The following is a 20,978-nucleotide window of genomic DNA, read 5'->3' as shown; positions in this document are numbered from 1 at the left end:
TATCTTAATCTTGGTTATTTGCTTAAAAAGCAATCCAGAGTACACCATTCTTCTGCTCCATTTGCTTGTTCTCACTGCAGAATAAAGCCAGATCTGTTCCATATGTCAGTGATAAAAATCCAGAAATTTGAACTAAATGTGGAAAATATTGGCCTCCTTTTCCATTTTGTTGCAGTGTGTCGGTGAAGCTATTCACACTAGGTCTCTGTGTAGAATAATATTAGTAACCACGTGTAAGAGACAGTGGCATAGCTGAGTCACTTGTGTTCCTAGACTGGCTAAGCCTGTTATATTGCTGGAGTTATTTCACTGCCGACAGCACTACTGAACCTGCGAGTAGATTTATTAAGGATTCATCACACAGATTGTGTGACAGGTATAATAGTGTTGCCTGATAACCTCTGTACAAGGGCTCATTATACTCATAGCTAATAGACCTGCCACACTTTTGAAGTCACTTTATATATAATATGGGGAGTCTATCCAATGGGCTAGGATTTTTTACTATTGAATTCACATTGGCTATATGAGCCTTGATTTAATAAAATCTCTCCTGGCTGAGGATAGTAGTACAATTCAGCACATTTTTTATATAATCTATGGCATCTAATTTGTAAGCATAAACCCAGCCATCAATTATAAGGGACATTGGCTAGGGGCTTATTTTACTAAAAATTTGATTTACTGTCTGACTCTGTCAGGAATTTAGTAGATCATGACTCCATTATATAATTATCCATTATACATCTCTAATGGGATGTATGATTTACTAGGTTTTAATATTATTATTTAATAAAGAATTTCACTTTTACTCACACCCTTTTCCCTTTCCTAATTGTTTACACTCTCAACTAGCACCATCAGCAAGCACGTCCACGTGCTTGTCCCAGCGCAGCATTCAGTTGTCTCTACCCCTGTTCTTGGAACGCAAATGCAAATACGCAGCCAAAGCCCCACAGGCCACACCACTAAATTCACACATTTTGCGAATGCTTGCGCTCAAAATGTTGCCTTTTAGGCTCGTGGAGACGGAAGCATTCCGCAACCTGATGGCGGCGGCCGTCCCTTGGTACTTGGTCTCAAGCTGCCACTATTTCTCCCGGCGTGCCATCTCCACATTACACGAGCACGTGTCCCACAACATTAGATGTGCCCTCAACAACGCAGTTACTGGGAAAGTCCACCTAACCACGGACACGTGGACAAGTACTTGTGGGCAAAGACGGTACATCTTGCTGATGGCACATTGAGTTAATATAGTGGAAGCCGGGACCCAGTCGGACCTTGGGATGGAACACGTCCTCCCGACGCCGAGGATTGCGGGCCCTGGGTCAATCAGGGTTACCCTCACATTCAACAGCTCCTGCACCTCCTCCTCCTCCTCTTCAGCCTCCATCTGCGAAATGCCACATCAGTCGCAAGCTGAAAGCACTGCAGCACTGCCTCGGCCAACAGGCTTTGCTGAAGCTAATATGCTTAGGTGACAAACCGCACAACGCTGAAGAGTTGTGGACAGCTCTGAAACAGCAGGCAGATCTGTGGCTGACACCACTGAACCTACAGCCACGCATGGTCGTGTGTGACAATGGCCGGATCCTGGTGGCGGCTCTAAGGCGAGGCGAGCTCGCCTGGCCCATGTGCTTAACCTCGTGGTTCAGCAGTTTGTCAAAACCTACCCGGATCTGTCGGATCTTCTTGTCAAAGTACAACGCCTGTGTTCCCATTTTAGAAAGTCAGCAACAGCTTCCGCCGCCCTTGCCGTGCTTCTGCAGCGTTTGCAGCTTCCGGCTCACCGACTGATCTGTGATGTCCCCACGCATTGGAATTCTACACTGTGTTCCAAATTATTATGCAAATAATATTTTCTCAGATTTTCCCAAATTACCTATATGAATTGCAGTCATTGAACTTTTCCAGTCAAAGAACTATTAGAGTATAATTGAAAGGTTTTTGTACAAACTGCCTATGATAACAGTATATTTTTAAAAAAATAAAACTCAAACTGCACTCAAAATGCATGTTCCAAATTATTATGCACAGCAGAGTTTTCAACCTTTTCATTTTAATAAAGAACAAAAAAATGGTCATTTTTAAAATTATAAGCATTAGCAGGTTATTCCAAACTGAAATCAAACAGTTTTCAACTCAAAACTTTATTCTAGGTGATGTTACATTTGCACATAGGACCCCTTGTTCAAAAGAAGCTTCTGAACTCTCTCGTCCATTGAATTTGTCAGGTTTTGGATGGTTTCTGCTTTGATTCTTTTGCATGAGGACAGAATACCCTCCCAGAGCTGTTGCTTAGATGTGAACTGCCTCCCGCCATCATAGACACTCCTTTTGATGATGCTCCTGAGGTTCTCAATGGGGTTGAGGTCAGGGGAGCATGGGTGCCACACCATAAGTTTGTCCCCTTTTATGCCCATAGCAGCCAGAGATGCAGATGTGTTATGTGCAGCATGAGACGGGGCATTATCGTGCATGAAATGATCTCGATGGTCCAGATGGATGGAGTGGAGGATGGCTGGTTGATGGACACCCCATGCAAACATGGCTACAGCGCTAACAAGGAGGAGGTGGAGTAATGTTTTGGGCTGGAATCATGGGGAGAGAGATTGTCGGCCCTTTTAGGATCCCTGAAGGGGTAAAGATAAACTCCATAATGTATGTTGAGTTTCTCAAACAGCACTTCCTTCCATGGTTCAAGAAGAAGAACCGTGCATTCCGCAGCAAGATCATTTTCATGCATGATAATGCCCCGTCTCATGCAGCACATAACACATCTGCATCTCTGGCTGCTATGGGCATAAAAGGGGACAAACTTATGGTGTGGCACCCATGCTAACCCGGCCTCAACCCCATTGAGAACCTCTGGAGCATCATCAAAAGGAGTGTCTATGATGGTGGGAGGCAGTTCACATCTAAGCAACAGCTCTGGGAGGGTATTCTGTCCTCATGCAAAACAATTAAAGCAGAAATCATCTAAAACCTGACAAATTCAATGGACGAGAGAGTTCAGAAGCTCCTTTCGAACAAGTGGTCCTATGTGTAAATGTAACATCACCTAGAATAAAGTTTTGAGTTGAAAACTGTTTGATTTCAGTTTGTAATAACCTGCTAATGCTTATAATTTCAAAAATGACCATTTTTTGTTCTTTATTAAAATGAAAAGGTTGAAAACTCTGCTGTGCATAATAATTTGGAACATGCATTTTGAGTGCAGTTTGAGTTTTTTATTTTTTTAAAAATATACTGTTACCATAGGCAGTTTGTACAAAAACCTTTCAATTGTACTCTAATAGTTATTTGACTGGAAAATTACAATGACTGCAATTCATATAGGTAATTTGGGAAAATCTGAGAAAATATTATTTGCATAATAATATGGAACACAGTGTAAATTGCAGATGTTGGGAAGGATTTGTGAGCAGAAGAGGGCAGTAATTGACTACCAGCATCAACAAGCCGTCGGTATTCAGGTCAGACTCCACACATAAGACCTCAGGAGTGGACATGGATGTCAGACTTATGTACTATCCTCCAAAACTTTGAGGACTCCACCAAGATGCTGAGCGGCGAGGACGCCATAATTAGCGCTACCATCCCACTCCTCTGACTTCTGAAACACTTTCTTCTCACAATTAAAGAGGATGCATTGCATTGCAGGCGGAGCACGATGAGATGGAGCATGGAACCATACAGGATGATTCCACACAGCCCAGCCTCAACTCATCCCAACGTGGATTGGGTGACAATGAGGAAGAGGAGGAGCTAGTTTCCTGCGCTATAGATGGTACTACCTGCACAACTGACAACTGTCATACCGTCTGCTCAGCGTGGATGGCCTGAGGACAGGGAGGAGGAGGAAGAGGATGAGGAGGAGAGCATGGTCAGTATTCCTCTTGCGGAGGACACGGAAGTCTTGCCTCTTTGCAGTCTGGCACACATGGCTGACACTTCTAGACCCACACTACAAGGAGAACTTTATGTCTCTTATTCCCGCGCAGGACAGGCCTCATAAAATGGTGCAGTACAAAAAGGCCCTTGCTGCGGAATTATTAAAAAAATTCCCATCTGAAAACGTCGGCGGCAGAGGTCACAGTGCGTTGGACAACCAAGGAGTAGAGACAAGAGAGACACAAATGCAATATAGCAGAGGCAGAGGAACACTGTCAAAGTTCTGAGACAGTTTTCTCAGACCGTCCCATCACAAAAAGCCTTGATGCAAGGGGTACTCTCACAAGGAATGAAAAGTTTCTGAAGATGGTGAGGGAGTACCTTGCCAACTGTACCAACGTCCTTTGTGATTCCTCTGTGCCTTATAATTATTGGGTATCCAAGCTGGACAAGTGGCATGAACTGGCTCTCTACGCCTTGGAGGTCCTGGCCTGCCCTACCACTAGCTTTTTGTCAGAGCGGGTTTTAAGTGTCGCTGGTGGAATTATAACTGATAGGTGCATCCGCCTGTCAACTGAAAATGCTGACAGGCTGACTCTTATAAAAATAAACAAGGGCTGGATTGGGCCAGACTTCTCAACACAACCAAATGATAGCAGTGTAACATAAACTCAAATACAGTGTCTTTTATTTGGGAGGTCTAACTCTATTCCCATGCACCTTTGCCTTCACACCCAGACATGGGTATATGCTTCCTGATTTTGTCTATTTGCTCTTGTCCTCCTCCTTCACGACATCCTCACCTCAACCACCATATCACCACCATATGTACCATGTTAACATATCTACGTCTCTCGCAAGGGGCATTGTAGTTCCTCCAAATTTTTGGCAGCTGTTGCTTCACTGCATAGGCAAACAGTATGGGAGACCTACTTTTTAATAATGGTAACATTGCTTTCAGGAGGCCCTCCGACCTCTACGTCTCTTGCAAGGGGCATTGGAATTCCCCCAAATTTTGGCAGCCGTTGCTTCACTGCATAGGCAAAAAGTATGGGTGACACACTTCCTAATATTGGAAGTATTTTTTGCAGGAGGCCCTCCGACCTCTACGTCTCTTGCAAGGGGCATTAGATTTCCTCCAAATCTTTGGCAGCCGTTGCTTCACTGCATAAGCAAACAGTATGGGAGACACACTTCCTAACAGTGGGAACATTGTTTTTAGGAGGCCCTCAGACCTCTAAGTCTTTTTAAGGGGCATTGGAGTTCCTCCAAATTTTTGGCAGCCACTGCTTCACTTCATAGGCAAACAGTATGGGAGACACACTTCCTAATAATGGGAGCATTTTTTGCAGGAAACCCTCCAACCTCTGCGTCTCTTGCAAGGGGCATTGGAGTTCCTCCAAATTTTTGGCAACCGTTGCTTCACTGCAAAGGCAAACAGTATGGGAGACACACTTCCTTATAATGGGAACATTGTTTTAAGGAGGCTCTCTGACCTCTACGTCTCTTGCAAAGGGCATTGGAGTTCCTCCAACTTTTTGGCAACCGTTGCAGTCACTGCATACGCAATAACAGTATTGGAGACCCACTCGTTAATAACAACGAAGCATAATCAGCTGATGGCTCTCTAACAATAATGAGGGCCAACTGCTGGCCCTTTAAGAATAGTAAGGGCAGTCTGATGGCCCTATGAAAATAGGCTTTGTGACTTCCAGAGTCCCCCCATCATAAATGAAACAGGATGTATCTGATCATGTGTCAAACACCACATGGCCAGATAAGGTTGTAAAATGTTAAAATGACATTTCCTGGTGAATGCATTTGTCACGGTTGAAAGCAATGCAAAAGTGCAATAACGCGTCAAAAACGCTACATGTGAACACAGCCCAAGGTGTGGAGGAGCATTTTTGTTTTTGTATATTTATTTTGCCTTATATACAAGTCATTACCCTGGAAAGGATGTTCCTTTGCATATTTCCCATTAAAATCCATTTTGGTTTAGTTTTTGTATGTTTTATGTCCGTAAAAGTGGCGTAATACCTCTGACAACGTTGTTGACAGCAGTGACCTGGGAGTCAGAAATGCTTCCAGGGGTCTTCCCCATGCTGTTCTCAAGTCATTTGAGCACTGTTCCCATCGATTTGGGCAGTTTTTAGGCCCTCTGCAGACCGTCGGGGGGAGCCGCCGGAAAAATGCTCGAGTTTCCCATAGACTTACATTGGGCTCATTACTCAGTCCAAGCACCCGAGCATTCCAATTTGCTCGACTCGAACAACGAGTACCCAAGCATTTTAGTGCTCCGTCATCGCTAATGGTATGTCAATTATTAATAGTCAGTGTAGCTTTTTTCCTGTTACCCTTGAGTGTTTCAAAGCTAATATTTAATTTATGTGTAGCCAATCAACTCTCTTTTGAGATCTCACCCATACCCAGCTTATAAGCCGGCTGGTGTGTGCACTTTTTCTCGCTGCATAAGCATACAATATATTGATAATATCTTTAATATAACTTGTTGAACACTTATGTTCCTTAATTTTCTTAAGTAAAGCAGATTTATCAATCCAAAAGAGAAAAGACCCTCAAACAGATTCTATGAAAAATAGATACCTTTATTAAATTACACATAACAATATCATTAAAAACCTTAAAAAACAAATATGCGAGGATTGTGAAAGATAATGGAAAAACAGTACTCTAGATGATGAATAACATTCCAAAGATCAGGTCCAATTCTGTATTCGTAATCATAAGAGAACAAAATTCATATAAATAGTAGAAAATAATAGTTCATAAAATAATAACTCTCAATCAATAGTGTCTAATCATGAGAATTATTATTATAGCAATGATTCCCATAATTAGTTTGAATATGCCACCTATTGGTTGTCTGAAAACGTTTAATTATCACAAATGTGCAAGGAAGTCAAAAAGGGGAATCAGTTCACCACAAGAGAAATCTGGACACCATCTATGGTGGTGGAACCCATGAAGCTGCATAAGGTGTCTGGTGCATAAAATGTTACATCCATGTGGACAAAAATGTCTAAATGACCAATCCTAAATACTTAGATCATCAGAATTAACTCCTTAAGGACCCTTGGATTTTCCGTTTTTTGCATTTTCGTTTTTTGCTCCCCTTGTTCCCAGAGCCATAGCGTTTTTATTTTTGGTCAATATGTCCGTGTGAGGGCTTATTTTTTGCAGGACGAGTTGTACATTTGAATGACGTTACTGGTTTTACAATATCGCGTACGGGAAAACGGGAAAAAAAATCCAAGTGGGGTGAAATTGCAAAAAAAGTGCAATACCACATATCTTTTTTTTTTTTTTTACCACGTTCACTGAGTTCTAAAACTGACCTGCCATTCTTATTCTCCAGGGCATTATAAGTACGTCCCATGATTGCATACACCTGGCTATGAAGTTCAAAGCTCAATGAGGTTACAAAACCAAAAAAAGTGCTTTAGTAAGTCAGTAAAAAGTAGGTAGGAGTATTTAAAACAAGAAAATGATAAGGGTGCCCATACTTATGCACCTGTCAAATTTTGTTTGAATGCAGATTGCACATTTTCTGTTCGTACAATAAACCTCATTTCAAGGCAGAAACATTACTGTGTCCAACAGTTATTACATATATCAAACTGAAATAGCTGTTGCAAAAACACCAATTTTTATAAAACATTAAGCTTAAGATTAATAGGGGTGCCCAAACTTTTTCATATAACTGTATCACACACTGGCAATATGATTTCAGCTATGTAAGTTTGACTCTTCTTTAAACTGAAGATCTTAAGTTTTTAATTACTTTGGCTGCATGTTTGTGCTCAATGTCCTGCTGGAGAAAAATAAATAAATCCAAACAAATGTCTTCCTGATGATTTTGTATGATGGATAAGTATCCATTTGCTGAAAAGCAGCCCTACACTTGCAAGGAACTACCACCATTCTTCACTGTGGCCTGTAGTCACTATTATACCATTCTCCAACCCTTTGGCGATTAAACTTCTCTCTGATACTGCCAAATATTTCACATTTTTATTCATGAGTCCAGAGCATCTGCTGCCATTTATTGCACCTCAGTTCCTATGTTTTCATGCATGAATTGAGTTACTTGACCTTGTCTCCATGTCGAAGTTATGTTTTTTGGCCATAATTCTTCCGTGAAAACCATTTCTGACTCAACTTCTCTCAACCTGGTTTTCACTGGTCACTGCCAGTTCTGATGGCATTGCTGGAATTCTTCCAATTTTGAATGCAATTAAGCATGATGTATCTGTCATCTGATGTGCTAAGTTTCCTTGGCCAACCACTCCATCTACAGTCCTCAAAATTACCCATTTCTTGGTGTCAATGCTGATAAATATAGGCAGATACTTATCCATCATGCAATATCATTAGAGAGATGTCCGATTGGCTCCAAATTTGTTATATGGCAGGGCAACAAACCCAAAAATACACATAATGTCATTAAGGACTATCCTCAGCATCAAAAAGAACTAGGAGTCTGGGAAGTGATGATATGGCCACCTCAGAGAGTGGGCTAATGTCTTTTTACGTGGGAACGTGAACTTACCCATAATGCCCTGCAGTTATGATATCTAAGGGATTATCATACCTTGACAGTTGTGATCAATATCTGGGCCATCACAGATCAGCCGTTACGATTGGAGCAGTTGATGGTGGATAGCAGAGTTGTTTTCCAACTAATCTCTCTCTTCTATAGAGTATAAGCTCTTATGATCAGTGGAGTTCTCTTTCTCCTATAGAATCTAAGCTCTTATCATCAGCGGGATCCTCCCTCTCTTCTATAGAGTATAAGCTCTTATGATCAGTGGAGTCCTCTTTCTCCTATAGAATCTAAGCTCTTATCATCAGCGGGATCCTCCCTCTCTTCTATAGAGTATAAGCTCTTATGATCAGTGGAGTTCTCTTTCTCCTATAGAATCTAAGCTCTTATCATCAGCGGGATCCTCTCTCTCTTCTATAGAGTATAAACTCTTATGATCAGTGGAGTTCTCTCCTATATAATGTAAGCTCTCTCTCTCTTTTGTAGTGTGTAAGTTCTCTCTCCTCTCCCCCACATATATTTTCTGAGCAATTATAAGCTTTCAAGTATCGAAATTTGAGAGAATTTCTTCAGCAAGAATTACATTTTTAGGGAAAATTTGTTAAACTCCGTGAATTTGAATTTCAAAAGCTCTGCTCATCTCTACTACAGATTTACAATGCTCAGTATAAATGCTATACTGTTACTTTAAAAAGTAAAAATGTAATCAATATCTCACTGAAATTAAGAACAATTTCCAAAATTTTGACTGAGACTGAGTTTTGTAGAATATTTTTTTCACCCATAACATGAAAGCAAGGGTAATAATAATATAAATAAAATACACTCACATCAAAAACAACTACATCCAGTATTTTGTATGATCTACATGATTTTTAAGGTCGGAACCAAGTCTTCTAGGCATGGAATGAACAAGTTTGCTACATATTGCAGCATCTATTTTTTCCTATTCATTAACAATGATCTCTTTTAGAGCCTGGTTGCTGGAAAGAGTGATGACAACTTTTCTCTTCAGAATTCCCCATAGGTGTTCGAGTGGGTTTAAATCAGAGACATACAGTACTAGGTCACTGAATCACTTTCACTCTATTCTTCAGAAATGCAACAGTGGACTTAAATGTGTGATTTGGATTATTAAAACAAACTGGAAAAACAGGAAAGGCAAAAAGCGCAAATAGGGTCTTATCTGATGACCAAGTGGTGTAAAATGTTATAGGTATGCTCACCTGATAGGGTTGTGACAGTCCCAACTCCTATAGAGGCATATAAAGGCTGCTGCAGGACCACTAAGTAGATATGTTGCAGTAAATGTGGAATACGGTGGTTCAAAATCCGCGCTGCCCAATGGTTCAAATATAAGATCACACACGAAGGTGAAGCATGAATGTGGTTTATTTTGTCAACACGTTTCAAGGTTTTCAAACCTCTTGAACAGGACCAAACCACAATGTCATCTTGTATGATCATATATTTGAACCATTGGGCAACGCGAATTCTGAACCTCCATATTCCACATATATTGCAACATGATTTGGATTATTGTCATTTTGTAAAAATGCATGTCCACCAATGGCACTGAGTGATGGTAGCATCTTTTCTTTCAATATTGAGCATGACATCTGTGAATTCATGATACCATCAATGAAATGAAGCTCATCGACACCAGCAGCCCTCATGCAGCCCCTTTTAAAGACACTGTCACCACCATGTTACCCTGAAGCCACCATGCATTTTTCTTTCTACTCCTCATCTTTGAGTCACTATTCAGTTTTGAAGCCATCAGTTTCAAAAACATTAATCATGCTCTCATCACTCCAGCATATAGAGTCCCACTAGTCTTTATATTTTTCAGTATGGGCCCTGGAAAATTGTAGGTGGGCTTTTTTGTGCATGGCCTTTAGAAGACACTTTCTACATAGACGATATCCATGCATGCCGTTCCTCTTCAGTGGATGCCATACTGTGCTTTTTACTTCTTTAACTAACTGCAGTGAACTGATATGTAAATTTTCTTCAACCCTTCTCATTATAAAATGCTCTGGTTCAAGTATTAACTTCCATGGTCGGCTAGGATGTATTTGTTGGATAGTTGCAGCTCCATCTTTACAAAAGTGAACCTGTCAGCTGATACATGCTGCCCAAACCGTAGGCAGCATGTATCAGCTCCTGGCTGTGCATCAAAGCCATGTATGTTTTAATTTTAATCACCGCCAGGGACCGAGACTGCACGGATGACTAGTCATACAAGTGGGACCCGGCGGCTTCTCCCTGCTCGCTGACAGTGACTGACAAGCCTCTGCCTATAAGTGCATGCAAGGAGCTCACAGTGAATGTATAGTATATACATTTGATTCTAACACATGGAATAAATATATATATATATCCCGGTACGGTCACTGTCAAACTCCACAATAACAAGTGAAAAATTAACTGCCACCACCAATTGTTTATACAGGCTGACTGGACACTCGTTACAGGTATTGCTTCAGGGATGTGGTTTATAGAGCAAGATGAATGAAGCTATTACATTTTAGACATTTAATCCAAAAAAATACAATGAAATAAAATAGACAAAGACAGTATACACAATCAGATAAAATAAAAAGTAATAACAAAAGAAAGTTCTAAACCTGTGTCACAGAAATGGCACGTATCATAGTGGAGGGAAGCACTCTTTTTAGAGAAACGGTACAGAACTACAGCGCACTGTGTCTTCCAGGACTGACAAAGACAAAAAATCAAAATCTGCTTTTATTGAATAAAAACCACACCAACATACCTCTCTTTGTTGAGCTCAAATGGGGGCTGGTCATAGGATGTGGCTAGAGTCCAAAAAATTAAAAGATTTCCAACTTTCAGGATATTTTTGCCCCTGGAGGTCCCAAGAGGGAGATATTAATATTATATTTCCTATTATGATTTTAGCTTTCCATAGATAGGAAACAGGGCATATATAATGTTAACCAACTGTCAGATTTTAATTTGGGACTAATACGGTGAGCGCTCAGTGATGTAAGTCAATGCATTGCATTCACTAATTTGTCACAATGCGGGAAATAACTATGGGGTATTCCTTGTTCATAAAAAAAGCAATATTTATACTTGGAAAGGGAATAAAGCAATCTGTTTGCAGTTCTCCGTAAATAGGGAGGCTAGGGCCATAGGGAATTTCCACAGACTATAAATCTGTCACTTCCACATTCTTTTGCAAGCTGTGTCTGTGATCCATCAGATGACCAACTTTAATTATCTGTTTGCAGCAGTGGGGTCCCAGCCGACAAGGATCATTGAGTGTCATAGTGTGAGCCTTGCTTCAATGTTCACTATGACACGAACTATGAGATGGCTTTATATACTTTATAATTACCTCTATGAGACAATATATATATACAGTACAGACCAAAAGTTTGGACACACCTTCTCATTTAAAGATTTTTCTGTATTTTCATGACTTTGAAAATTGTACATTCACACTGAAGGCATCAAAACTATGAATTAACACATGTGGAATTATATACTTAACAAAAAAGTGTGAAACAACTGAAAATATGTCTTATATTCTAGGTTCTTCAAAGTAGCCACCTTTTGCTTTGATGACTGCTTTGCACACTCTTGGCATTCTCTTGATGAGCTTCAAGAGGTTAGTCACTGGAAATTGTCTTCCAACAATCTTGAAGGAGTTCCCTGAGATGCTTAGCACATGTTGGCCCTTTTGCCTTCACTCTGCGGTCCAGCTCACCCCAAACCATCCCGATTGGGGTCAGGTCTGGTGACTGTGGAGGCCAGGTCATCTGGCGTAGCACCACATCACTCTCCTTCTTGGTCAAATAGACCTTACACAGCCTGGAGGTGTGTTTGGGGTCATTGTCCTGTTGAAAAATAAATGATGGTCCAACTAAACGCAAACCGGATGGAATAGCATGCCGCTGCAAGATGCTGTGGTAGCCATGCTGGTTCAGTATGCCTTCAATTTTGAATAAATCCCCAACAGTGTCACCAGCAAAGCACCACCACACCATCACACCTCCTCCTCCATGCTTCCCGGTGGGAACCAGGCAAGTAGAGTCCTTCCGTTCACCTTTTCTGAGTCGCACAAAGACACGGTGGTTGGAACCAAAGATCTCAAATTTGGACTCATCAGACCAAAGCACAGATTTCCACTGGTCTAATGTCCATTCCTTGTGTTTTTTAGCCCAAACAAGTCTCTTCTGCTCGTTGACTGTCCTTAGCAGTGGTTTCCTAGCAGCTATTTTACCATGAAGGCCTGCTGCACAAAGTCTCCTCTTAACAGTTGTTGTAGAGATGTGTCTGCTGCTAGAACTCTGTGTGGCATTGACCTGGTCTCTAATCTGAGCTGCTGTTAACCCACGATTTCTGAGGCTGGTGACTCGGATAAACTTATCATCAGAAGCAGAGGTGACTCTTGGTCTTCCTTTCCTGGGGCGGTCCTCATGTGAGCCAGTTTCTTTGCAGCGCTTGATGGTTTTTGCAACTGCACTCGGGGACACTTTCAAAGTTTGCCCAATTTTTCGGACTGACTGACCTTCATTTCTTAAAGTAATGATGACCACTCGTTTTTCTTTACTTAGCTGCTTTTTTCTTGCCTTAGTACAAATTCTAACAGTCTATTCAGTAGGACTATCAGCTGTGTATCCACCTGACTTCTGTACAACACAACTGATGGTCCCAACCCCATTTATAAGGCAAGAAATCCCACTTATTAAACCTGACAGGGCACACCTGTGAAGTGAAAACCATTTCCAGTTACTACCTCTTGAAGCTCATCAAGAGAATGCCAAGAGTGTGCAAAGCAGTCATCAAAGCAAAAGGTGGCTACTTTGAAGAACCTAGAATATAAGACATATTTTCAGTTGTTTCACACTTTTTTGTTAAGTATATGATTCCACGTGTTAATTCATAGTTTTGATGCCTTCAGTGTGAATGTACAATTTTCAAAGTCATGAAAATACAGAAAAACCTTTAAATGAGAAGGTGTGTCCAAACTTTTGGTCTATACTGTATATATATATATATATATATATATATATATATATATATATATATATATATATATACAGTTTATATTTACATATTATAATATAATATATATATATTTATTAGTGATGAGCGAGTATGTCTGGTTAACCCTTTCGGCGAGTATACTCGGGCGAGTACCGAGTATCTTCAGCGTACTCAGTGATATGTTTGAATCACTCCCGTGTGCATGATTTGCGACTGTTTGACAGCTTTAATACATGTGAGGAATGCTTGTTTCTTTCGCATTCCTCACATGTATTAAAGCTGTCAAACAGTCGCAAATCATGCACACGTGCAAACACACCTCTGTTCAGCTCCAGCCCAAACTCCACTCTGCTAAACTAACCAAGCTGCTTTTATTAGCTTGTAAGACCCAGGTTGGATTATGGGAATAACCTTTCCCACCCAGACTCTTTTGGTTGCTCCTAAATCTTGGACCCAAAATCCAGTCAAATTAAAACTCTCTCAGTAACCTGTTACTAGTGCAGACCTTACATTACCAAGGCCAACCAACTCACTGACACATATCTGACATCCTGAACCTTACCTCCTGTTTTCTTACAATATATAATATAGCCTGTAAAAATGTAAGTATAAACAGTTATGCTACATATTGCTTTACAATTCATAGTGCTTTTTCTATATTCGTACTAAAAGTGCTGTGATTGAATTCTAGACTACAATGATAGAAAAATAAATCCATCAGTGAGTGCAACTGAAACTTCCGTATGGAGCAATACTGGACAAGAAGAAGTAGAAACTGGACAAGAAGATGTAGAAGCTGGGCAAGAAGATGTAGAAGCTGTTCAATCATCCTCTGTATTAGTATTGCCAAAGAGAGTATCATGTGAGGTATGAGCTGAAACAAAGCAAATTTATTTTATGTTAATTTATCATCTATATGTCTATTTATCGCTACCAATAAATACAATAGATGCTAACAGTTGCTTTCATGTTTCACTACATATATTGATATTTTTTTCAAGGTTTTATACAGTAACTGAACTTTACTATAGTTTGTGACATGTGAATCAATCAGCATTTGTCACACATATGTAAAAAATACTAATAGCTGTCCTTGATCCTTTAGTGACCCATAGTTAAAAATCATGACCTGATCCCTTGAGGTGTTCTTATAACATTAGTCCCTGAGCCCTGGTCATCCAAATACAAGTATACCCTAATCATAGTGATATGATGGCAAAAATAGTCTTTGATCTCTAAATTATTTGAGATTATTTGGCTAATACTAGTCTGCTCCCTTGGTGGCCATTTAGACAACATCAGTCTTCAATCCTTGATGGAGTTTATAAAGCAGTTCCTGTATTGTATCATTTTAAAATGGCAACCTAAGGCTAAAGGTGTTCTTCAATCCCTAAGATTCACACCCTGAATCTTTGGTGGTCCCTGAATGGTCCTATGTGTCCCGGAATGTTTCAGCTTGACATATGGCATACAATGTAACCAGTATCATTGCTACAGATGTTTAAATCCTAAACAGGTGCCAGCTGACAAGGGGAGCACATATCTAACGAAAACTACTTTCTGCCAAGTAAATGACAGAAACAGAATAAGTGCAATATCATCTTATTTAGTCTGTACTATTATAATATGAAATAAGCCACAAAATACTATTCATTTTAAAAAATATTTTATAAATAATGTGTATTCAGGGGGCTACAAAGGTTCACTGAGTCCTCTTTCATGTACCTTATGACCTAGCATCATGTCAAAAAATATTCCCAGAGAAATATCTTACTGAACAGATTGGAATTTGAAGAATTCACTACATTTAAGTGGAGAATCCATATAAGTAAAGGCCCCCATATAGAATAGACTAATGTCAGCTAAACCTGCTGATATTGACAGGTTTGGGTTCAATTTCTGAGTACAATTATGAGAAATTTGGAAATGATGTGCTGTAAAAATAATGGTGTAGACAATTTAATATTGAATGTTCTACTGTGCTGCAGCTACTATTCAACTTTTTTTTTGCATAAGGTTTGCAGCAATCCTTGAACATCCTGCAGAAACAAAGCTATTTAGTTGTTTGAAACTAGCTTATAGTCACAAAAAGTCATATCTGCTTGTGAAAATACCCTAACTGCCATTAATTAAGGAGGAAGTTGCCTGGTATATGCAATATACAATGGTGATTGAGAGTTTGTGAGCCATTTAAAATTTTCCATATTTCTTCATATATTTGACCTATAGCTACATACAGTTTTCACACAAGTGCTAAAAGTTGATAAAGAAAACAAATGAGTCAAAAATATTGGACTTTATTTTTTCTTTATTACAAAAATAATCCAGTATCAAATGTTTGTGAGTGGCAAAAGCATGTTAACCTTTGCTTTCGATATCTGGTGTGACCCACTTGTGCAGCAATAGCTGCATCTAAACATTTTCGGTAATTGCTTATTAGTCCTGCACATCGGCTTGGAGCAATTTTAACACATTCCTTCCTACAAACAGCTTTCATTTTGTTTAATCAATGGGATTTCTCCCATGTTCTGCTCCCTTCAGGTTCTTACACAACATTTTAACAGGACCAAATTATGGACTTTGACTTGGCCATTCCAAAACGTTAACTTTCTTCTTTAAACTATTCTTTTGTGGAATGAGCTGTGATCTTTGGGTCATTATCTTGTTGCATGATCCATGTTCTTTTAAGGTTCAGCAAATGAACAAATGTCCTGACATTTGCTGATAAAATCCAGAATTCATTATTCCATCAATAATGGCAAGCACTCCTGGCTGAAATGCAGCAAAATAGGCCCAAACCATGATAACTCCACCACCATTTTTCACAAATGGTAAGATCTTATTATGATGTGATGCAGTGTTTTTCTTTCTCCAAATATAACATTTCTAATTTATGCAAATAAGTTCAATTTGGTCTCATCCATCCACAAAATCTTTGTACTAATAGGCTTCGGGCGTGTCCAGGAGATCGTTAGCAAACCGTATATGGTCAGCAATGTTCTTGTAAGAAGTGGCATTCTCCCAGCAACCCTTGTATGCCCAACACTGTTGTTCAGTTTCTGTGTCCTCCTGATGGTCGAAACATGAACAATAACATTAGCTAATGTGAGAGAGATCTTACTTTGCTTAGTGATTACATTGAGTTTATTTGTGACCTCGTGGATTATTATTACACCTTGCTCTTGTAATGATCTTTTTTTAATCAATGACTGATGGGGAGTGTAATAATGGTCTTGCGTTTCCTCCATCTGTAACACAATCTTTCTGACTGTTGATTGGTAAGTTCAAACTCTTTAGAGATGGTTTTGTAATCTTTTCCAGCCTGATGAGCACCAATAACTTTCCTGAGGTCCTCCTTTGTTGATGCTATGATACATTTGAAAAAACATGTGTTATAAAGATCAGACATTGATAGATCCCTGTTCTTTAAATAAAACAGGTTACTCCCTCACACCTTGTAATACCATCGATTGAAACCAACAGACTCTAAATTCACTTTCAAATTATCTGCTAATCCTAAAGGGTCACGTTCTTTTGCTACTTACGGACCCATGATATTGAATCAGTTTCCTAAATAAAAAATGGCAAAGTGTAATATTTTTGACTCATTTGTTTGATTTGGTTCTCTTTATCTACTTCTGGAATGTAGTTTCAGGTCAAGTCTCTACAGAAATCTGGAAAATTCTGAAGGGTTTATAAACGTTCAAAAAACACTGTATATATTTCGAAAATAGATATTTTACAATAGGAACCTTCACATAACAGCATTTGCAATCAGTTATCTAGTTAGAATCATAAAAGTGAAAAGATAATTATTAGTTGATCTGCGAAACAAATAGCAATTAAATGCTAGCTCAATGATTGTTAAAGTGCATACTTACATTGTACCTACTGAGTATAACATTCTCTATGGAGATATTATCATTTACAATATAACTCATTATTTTATTTTCTTTATGCAGAATCTGGGTGAAATGTTTATTATCATGTCAAAGAAAATACCAAAGAACACAGAAGTAGAAGTTGAATTTTGTACAGAAAAAGTTATTATTAGGAAAAAGCCAAAACAGTGGAGTGAAGAAATTCTTTACCTGAAAGCTCCTGGCAAGTAGAAGCTATTTAATATATATATTGTTCCTTCTTTTATTGCATATTGTGTACTTGTGTTCTAAGTAGGGTTGAGCAAGTATGTTCTGTCCGAGTATGCTCAGGCCGAGCTCCGAGTATTTACAGCTGCTCGGTGATATGGTTGAATCGCTCCCGTGTGCATGATTTGCAACTGTTTGACAGTTTTATTACATGTGAGGAATGTGTAAGAAATAGACATTCCTCCCATGTAAAACTGTCAAACAGTTGCAAATCATGCACACGGGAGTGATTCAACCTTATCACCGAGCAGCTATAAATACTCGGAGCTCGGCCAGAGCATACTCGGCAAAAGGGTTAATAGAACATACTCGCTCAACACTAGTTCTAAGGTATCTCCAGTGGGGTCTCTTGATATTTTCGATATTATCAGTGGCAAAACTGATTCAGTCTGTAGTACTATTCTATCCACCATTAGACTTGGTGACTACATAATCAAAATACTAGTTCTGTGACCAGGCTGGTAGGTGACCTAAACCAAACAGAGCAATGATAGTGATATTATCTAATTCAGTAAACAGAATTATAGACAAGCAAAGTGAAGAGGTAATACAAAGCATATTTCTTTATTAAGGAAGTTGCTATTGGCTCTGGGTCTGGCAGGACCCTGCGGAGATACACTGTCCTTGTTTCTTTTGGAAAAGCAATATGCTAAACTAAATTGAAAATATACATTACATTACTGTGCTTCATCTGACAGCATCCGAGCTTAAATGGCATAGTTCCCGATAAAATTTGCTTAGACATGCTGAATTCTGCAAAGCAGCTGAGCACTTTTTATCTCTATAAAAACAATGTGTGAATAATTTAAAAAAACAACTGTCAATTAATCTGTCTTTATGACCTACAGCTCCTGATTTCTTTGCTCTGTGACATGTTTATTGAACATCATATGTGCTTATGCTGCAATTTGAACATAAATTACCACAGGGCATGTTGCTATTTAAAAAAAATATTAGTTAGATCTTTCAGGATAAAGTTTCATACAAGGACCCTGCATGGCAGTACATGAATTGTCTATAGTGCCTACATATGTAAATGCAGGACGTCTCATTTATACACTGTACTCTTCCCTAAAACAATGTCCACTTTAAAAATGTCCATCTTCTAAGGCTGTGTGCCCACGTAGCGTTTTTCAAGCGTTTATGCAGCGGAATTTCCGCAGCGTAAACGCTTGTGAAACGCTAGGTAATCCGCACCCCATGGTCCCCAAGGGAATTCCGCATGTTCTATGCACATGCTGCGGATTTTTCCGCAGCGTTTATGCTGCGTAAAAAATCCGCAGCATGTCATTTAATTTTGCGGAAGCGCAGCGGAACTCCCGCCATTGACTTGCATTGAAACGCATAGAAACCGCGACTGTACATTTGTACAAGCGGCTTCTATGCGTCTCTATGTGCGGATGGTACCCAGTTCTGGAGGAGAGGAGACTCTCATCCAGACCTGGGTACCATTGTACCTGTAAAAAAAAGAATAAAATAACAAATAAAGTTTATACTCACCTTTCCGAAGGCTTTTCTCTGAATGCCGGCATCGCTTGAGGACCTGCGGTGACGTCACAGTCATGTGACCGCAGGCCCTTCACCGCTCTGTCTCACGATATCCCGGCAGCCGGGAACCAGACAGGAACGAGCGCTGCAGCCACGCCGGGGTGAGTATAGCTTTATTTGTTTTAATTTTTACGGTTCACACTGTATAAATCCAGGCCGTTTGCATGGATTTATATAGTGTGACCTAGTTGTCAAGCACTTTCCAAGTGATGCTATCGCCTGGAAAGCGCTTGTCAATCTGCATGCGGAAACGCATGTGAATCCGCATGTGGATCCGCATGTATTCTGCAGGAAAAACGCATGTACAATCTGCATGCGTTTTTTCTGCCAGGGAGATGCAGAAATGCTGCAGAAATTTTCTGCTTCATTTCTGCTTCGTGGGCACATAGCCTAAGTGAGAATTTTTCCCTCACGTGACTTGTGAAATAGGAGAAAATAAACACAAAATAACATTTTGTGCAAAAAAAATACAGAGATATTTTATGGGTCTACGGCAAGCAACTGGGACCGTATTTTGGTTCTCTTTGATATGGATATCAAATATCTCCCCATGTATGAAGCTTAGGTTAGGGTCACACCAGCGTATATTGGGATGATTGAGCTAATCACACTCTTGTCAAATTCTGATCAGAGTTTGATCAGAGTGTGATACATTCTCTTGGATAAGGAGAAGATGGAAAAAAATTCCCTATCTTCTCCATTGTTTCAGTTTGTGAAAATTGGATTGCTCTCTGATGTCAACCGAGTGCAGTTCAATGGTTTCCACGGACTCAGTGACTTGCATGGCCAAGTTTGATCTGAATATTGAATCAAACTCAGACATGTGCACGGCCTCATAGAATAACATTGGTCTGAGTCAGATCTGATGTTTTGTCGGATCGCACTCGGACTGAAAATATGGTAATGTGCACGAGCCCTTAAGTTAACTTATTGTGCTGCACATTGTACAATACTTGTTACAGATTTCCATTAAATGTAGATAATGAAAATGAAGAAAATAATTTTCAAGAAATTGTTTCCTTCAGGGGAGCAGTTGGCTAGCATCGATTTGTTCACTCTTTCAAAAATAATATTGTAGAATTTATTGTCTTTAGAAAATAATCCATGGATAAGGAAAAGCACCTATAGTTAAAGTGATTTATTTGTCGATTTTGCAAGTTTTCCCACCTACAAAGAATGCAGAGGTCTGTAATTTTTATCGTAATGCAGAAACAAAGCTGTTCAGAAAAAGTCAGCGTAGGGTAAATACAATTATTATTCAATTGCCAAAAGGCAAAAAATCCCTAACTAAAGACCATTAAAATTTAACTTTTAATTACACTATTTAAGAAGAATACAAAAATTAAAATGACAAAGGTCAGTGTGTGGTTCAGACTAGTGATGAACGAGCATGCTCGCTACTGCTCGGTGCTCGCCCGAGCATCTCACTGCTCGAGATGCTCGGCGCTCGCTGAGTATTTCCGGGGTTGCTTGGCAGTAGATCGGGTCCCCTCCCTGCTTGTTTGGCGCTCTTTACAGAACTAATGAACATGCAGGGATTGCCTGCCACTCACTGTAATGCCGTAACCATGTTGGTTGTGGCATTACAGTGATTGGCTGGCCGCACAGCGTCATCAGGTCTATATCAGACCTGGCGCCGCCATGCTCGTCACAGTCACTTCGGAATCAGACAGTGTAGGGAGAGCTGCTGCTGAGCTAGGGAGAGATTTGCTTGTTTCTAGTTAGTGTACGTGTACCAAACTATATTAGATGAAAAACTAAAGCAGTTGGAGCGCCAATGGTGAAGAGCCTGAGGT

General features: G+C 39.8%; 1 protein-coding gene across 1 annotated transcript in view; it reads left to right on the top strand.

The window, feature by feature from the left end:
- The window catches only part of BANK1 (B cell scaffold protein with ankyrin repeats 1), an 857,480-nt gene that overhangs the window by 170,158 nt on the left and 666,344 nt on the right, over positions 1–20,978 (top strand). The window contains exons 3-4 of the mRNA XM_073639073.1: positions 14,178–14,353; positions 17,449–17,590. Coding sequence (XP_073495174.1) covers positions 14,178–14,353; positions 17,449–17,590 — 318 coding nt within the window. The remainder of the gene's footprint in view (positions 1–14,177; positions 14,354–17,448; positions 17,591–20,978) is intronic.

Source organism: Phyllobates terribilis, unplaced genomic scaffold (genome assembly GCF_046119375.1).
Source record: "Phyllobates terribilis strain yellow unplaced genomic scaffold, ASM4611937v1 Scaffold_1__5_contigs__length_1240528914, whole genome shotgun sequence".
NCBI lineage: Eukaryota > Metazoa > Chordata > Amphibia > Anura > Dendrobatidae > Phyllobates > Phyllobates terribilis.
The sequence above is the reverse complement of the archived record's forward strand: the minus strand, read 5'-3'. Positions and strand labels throughout refer to the sequence as shown.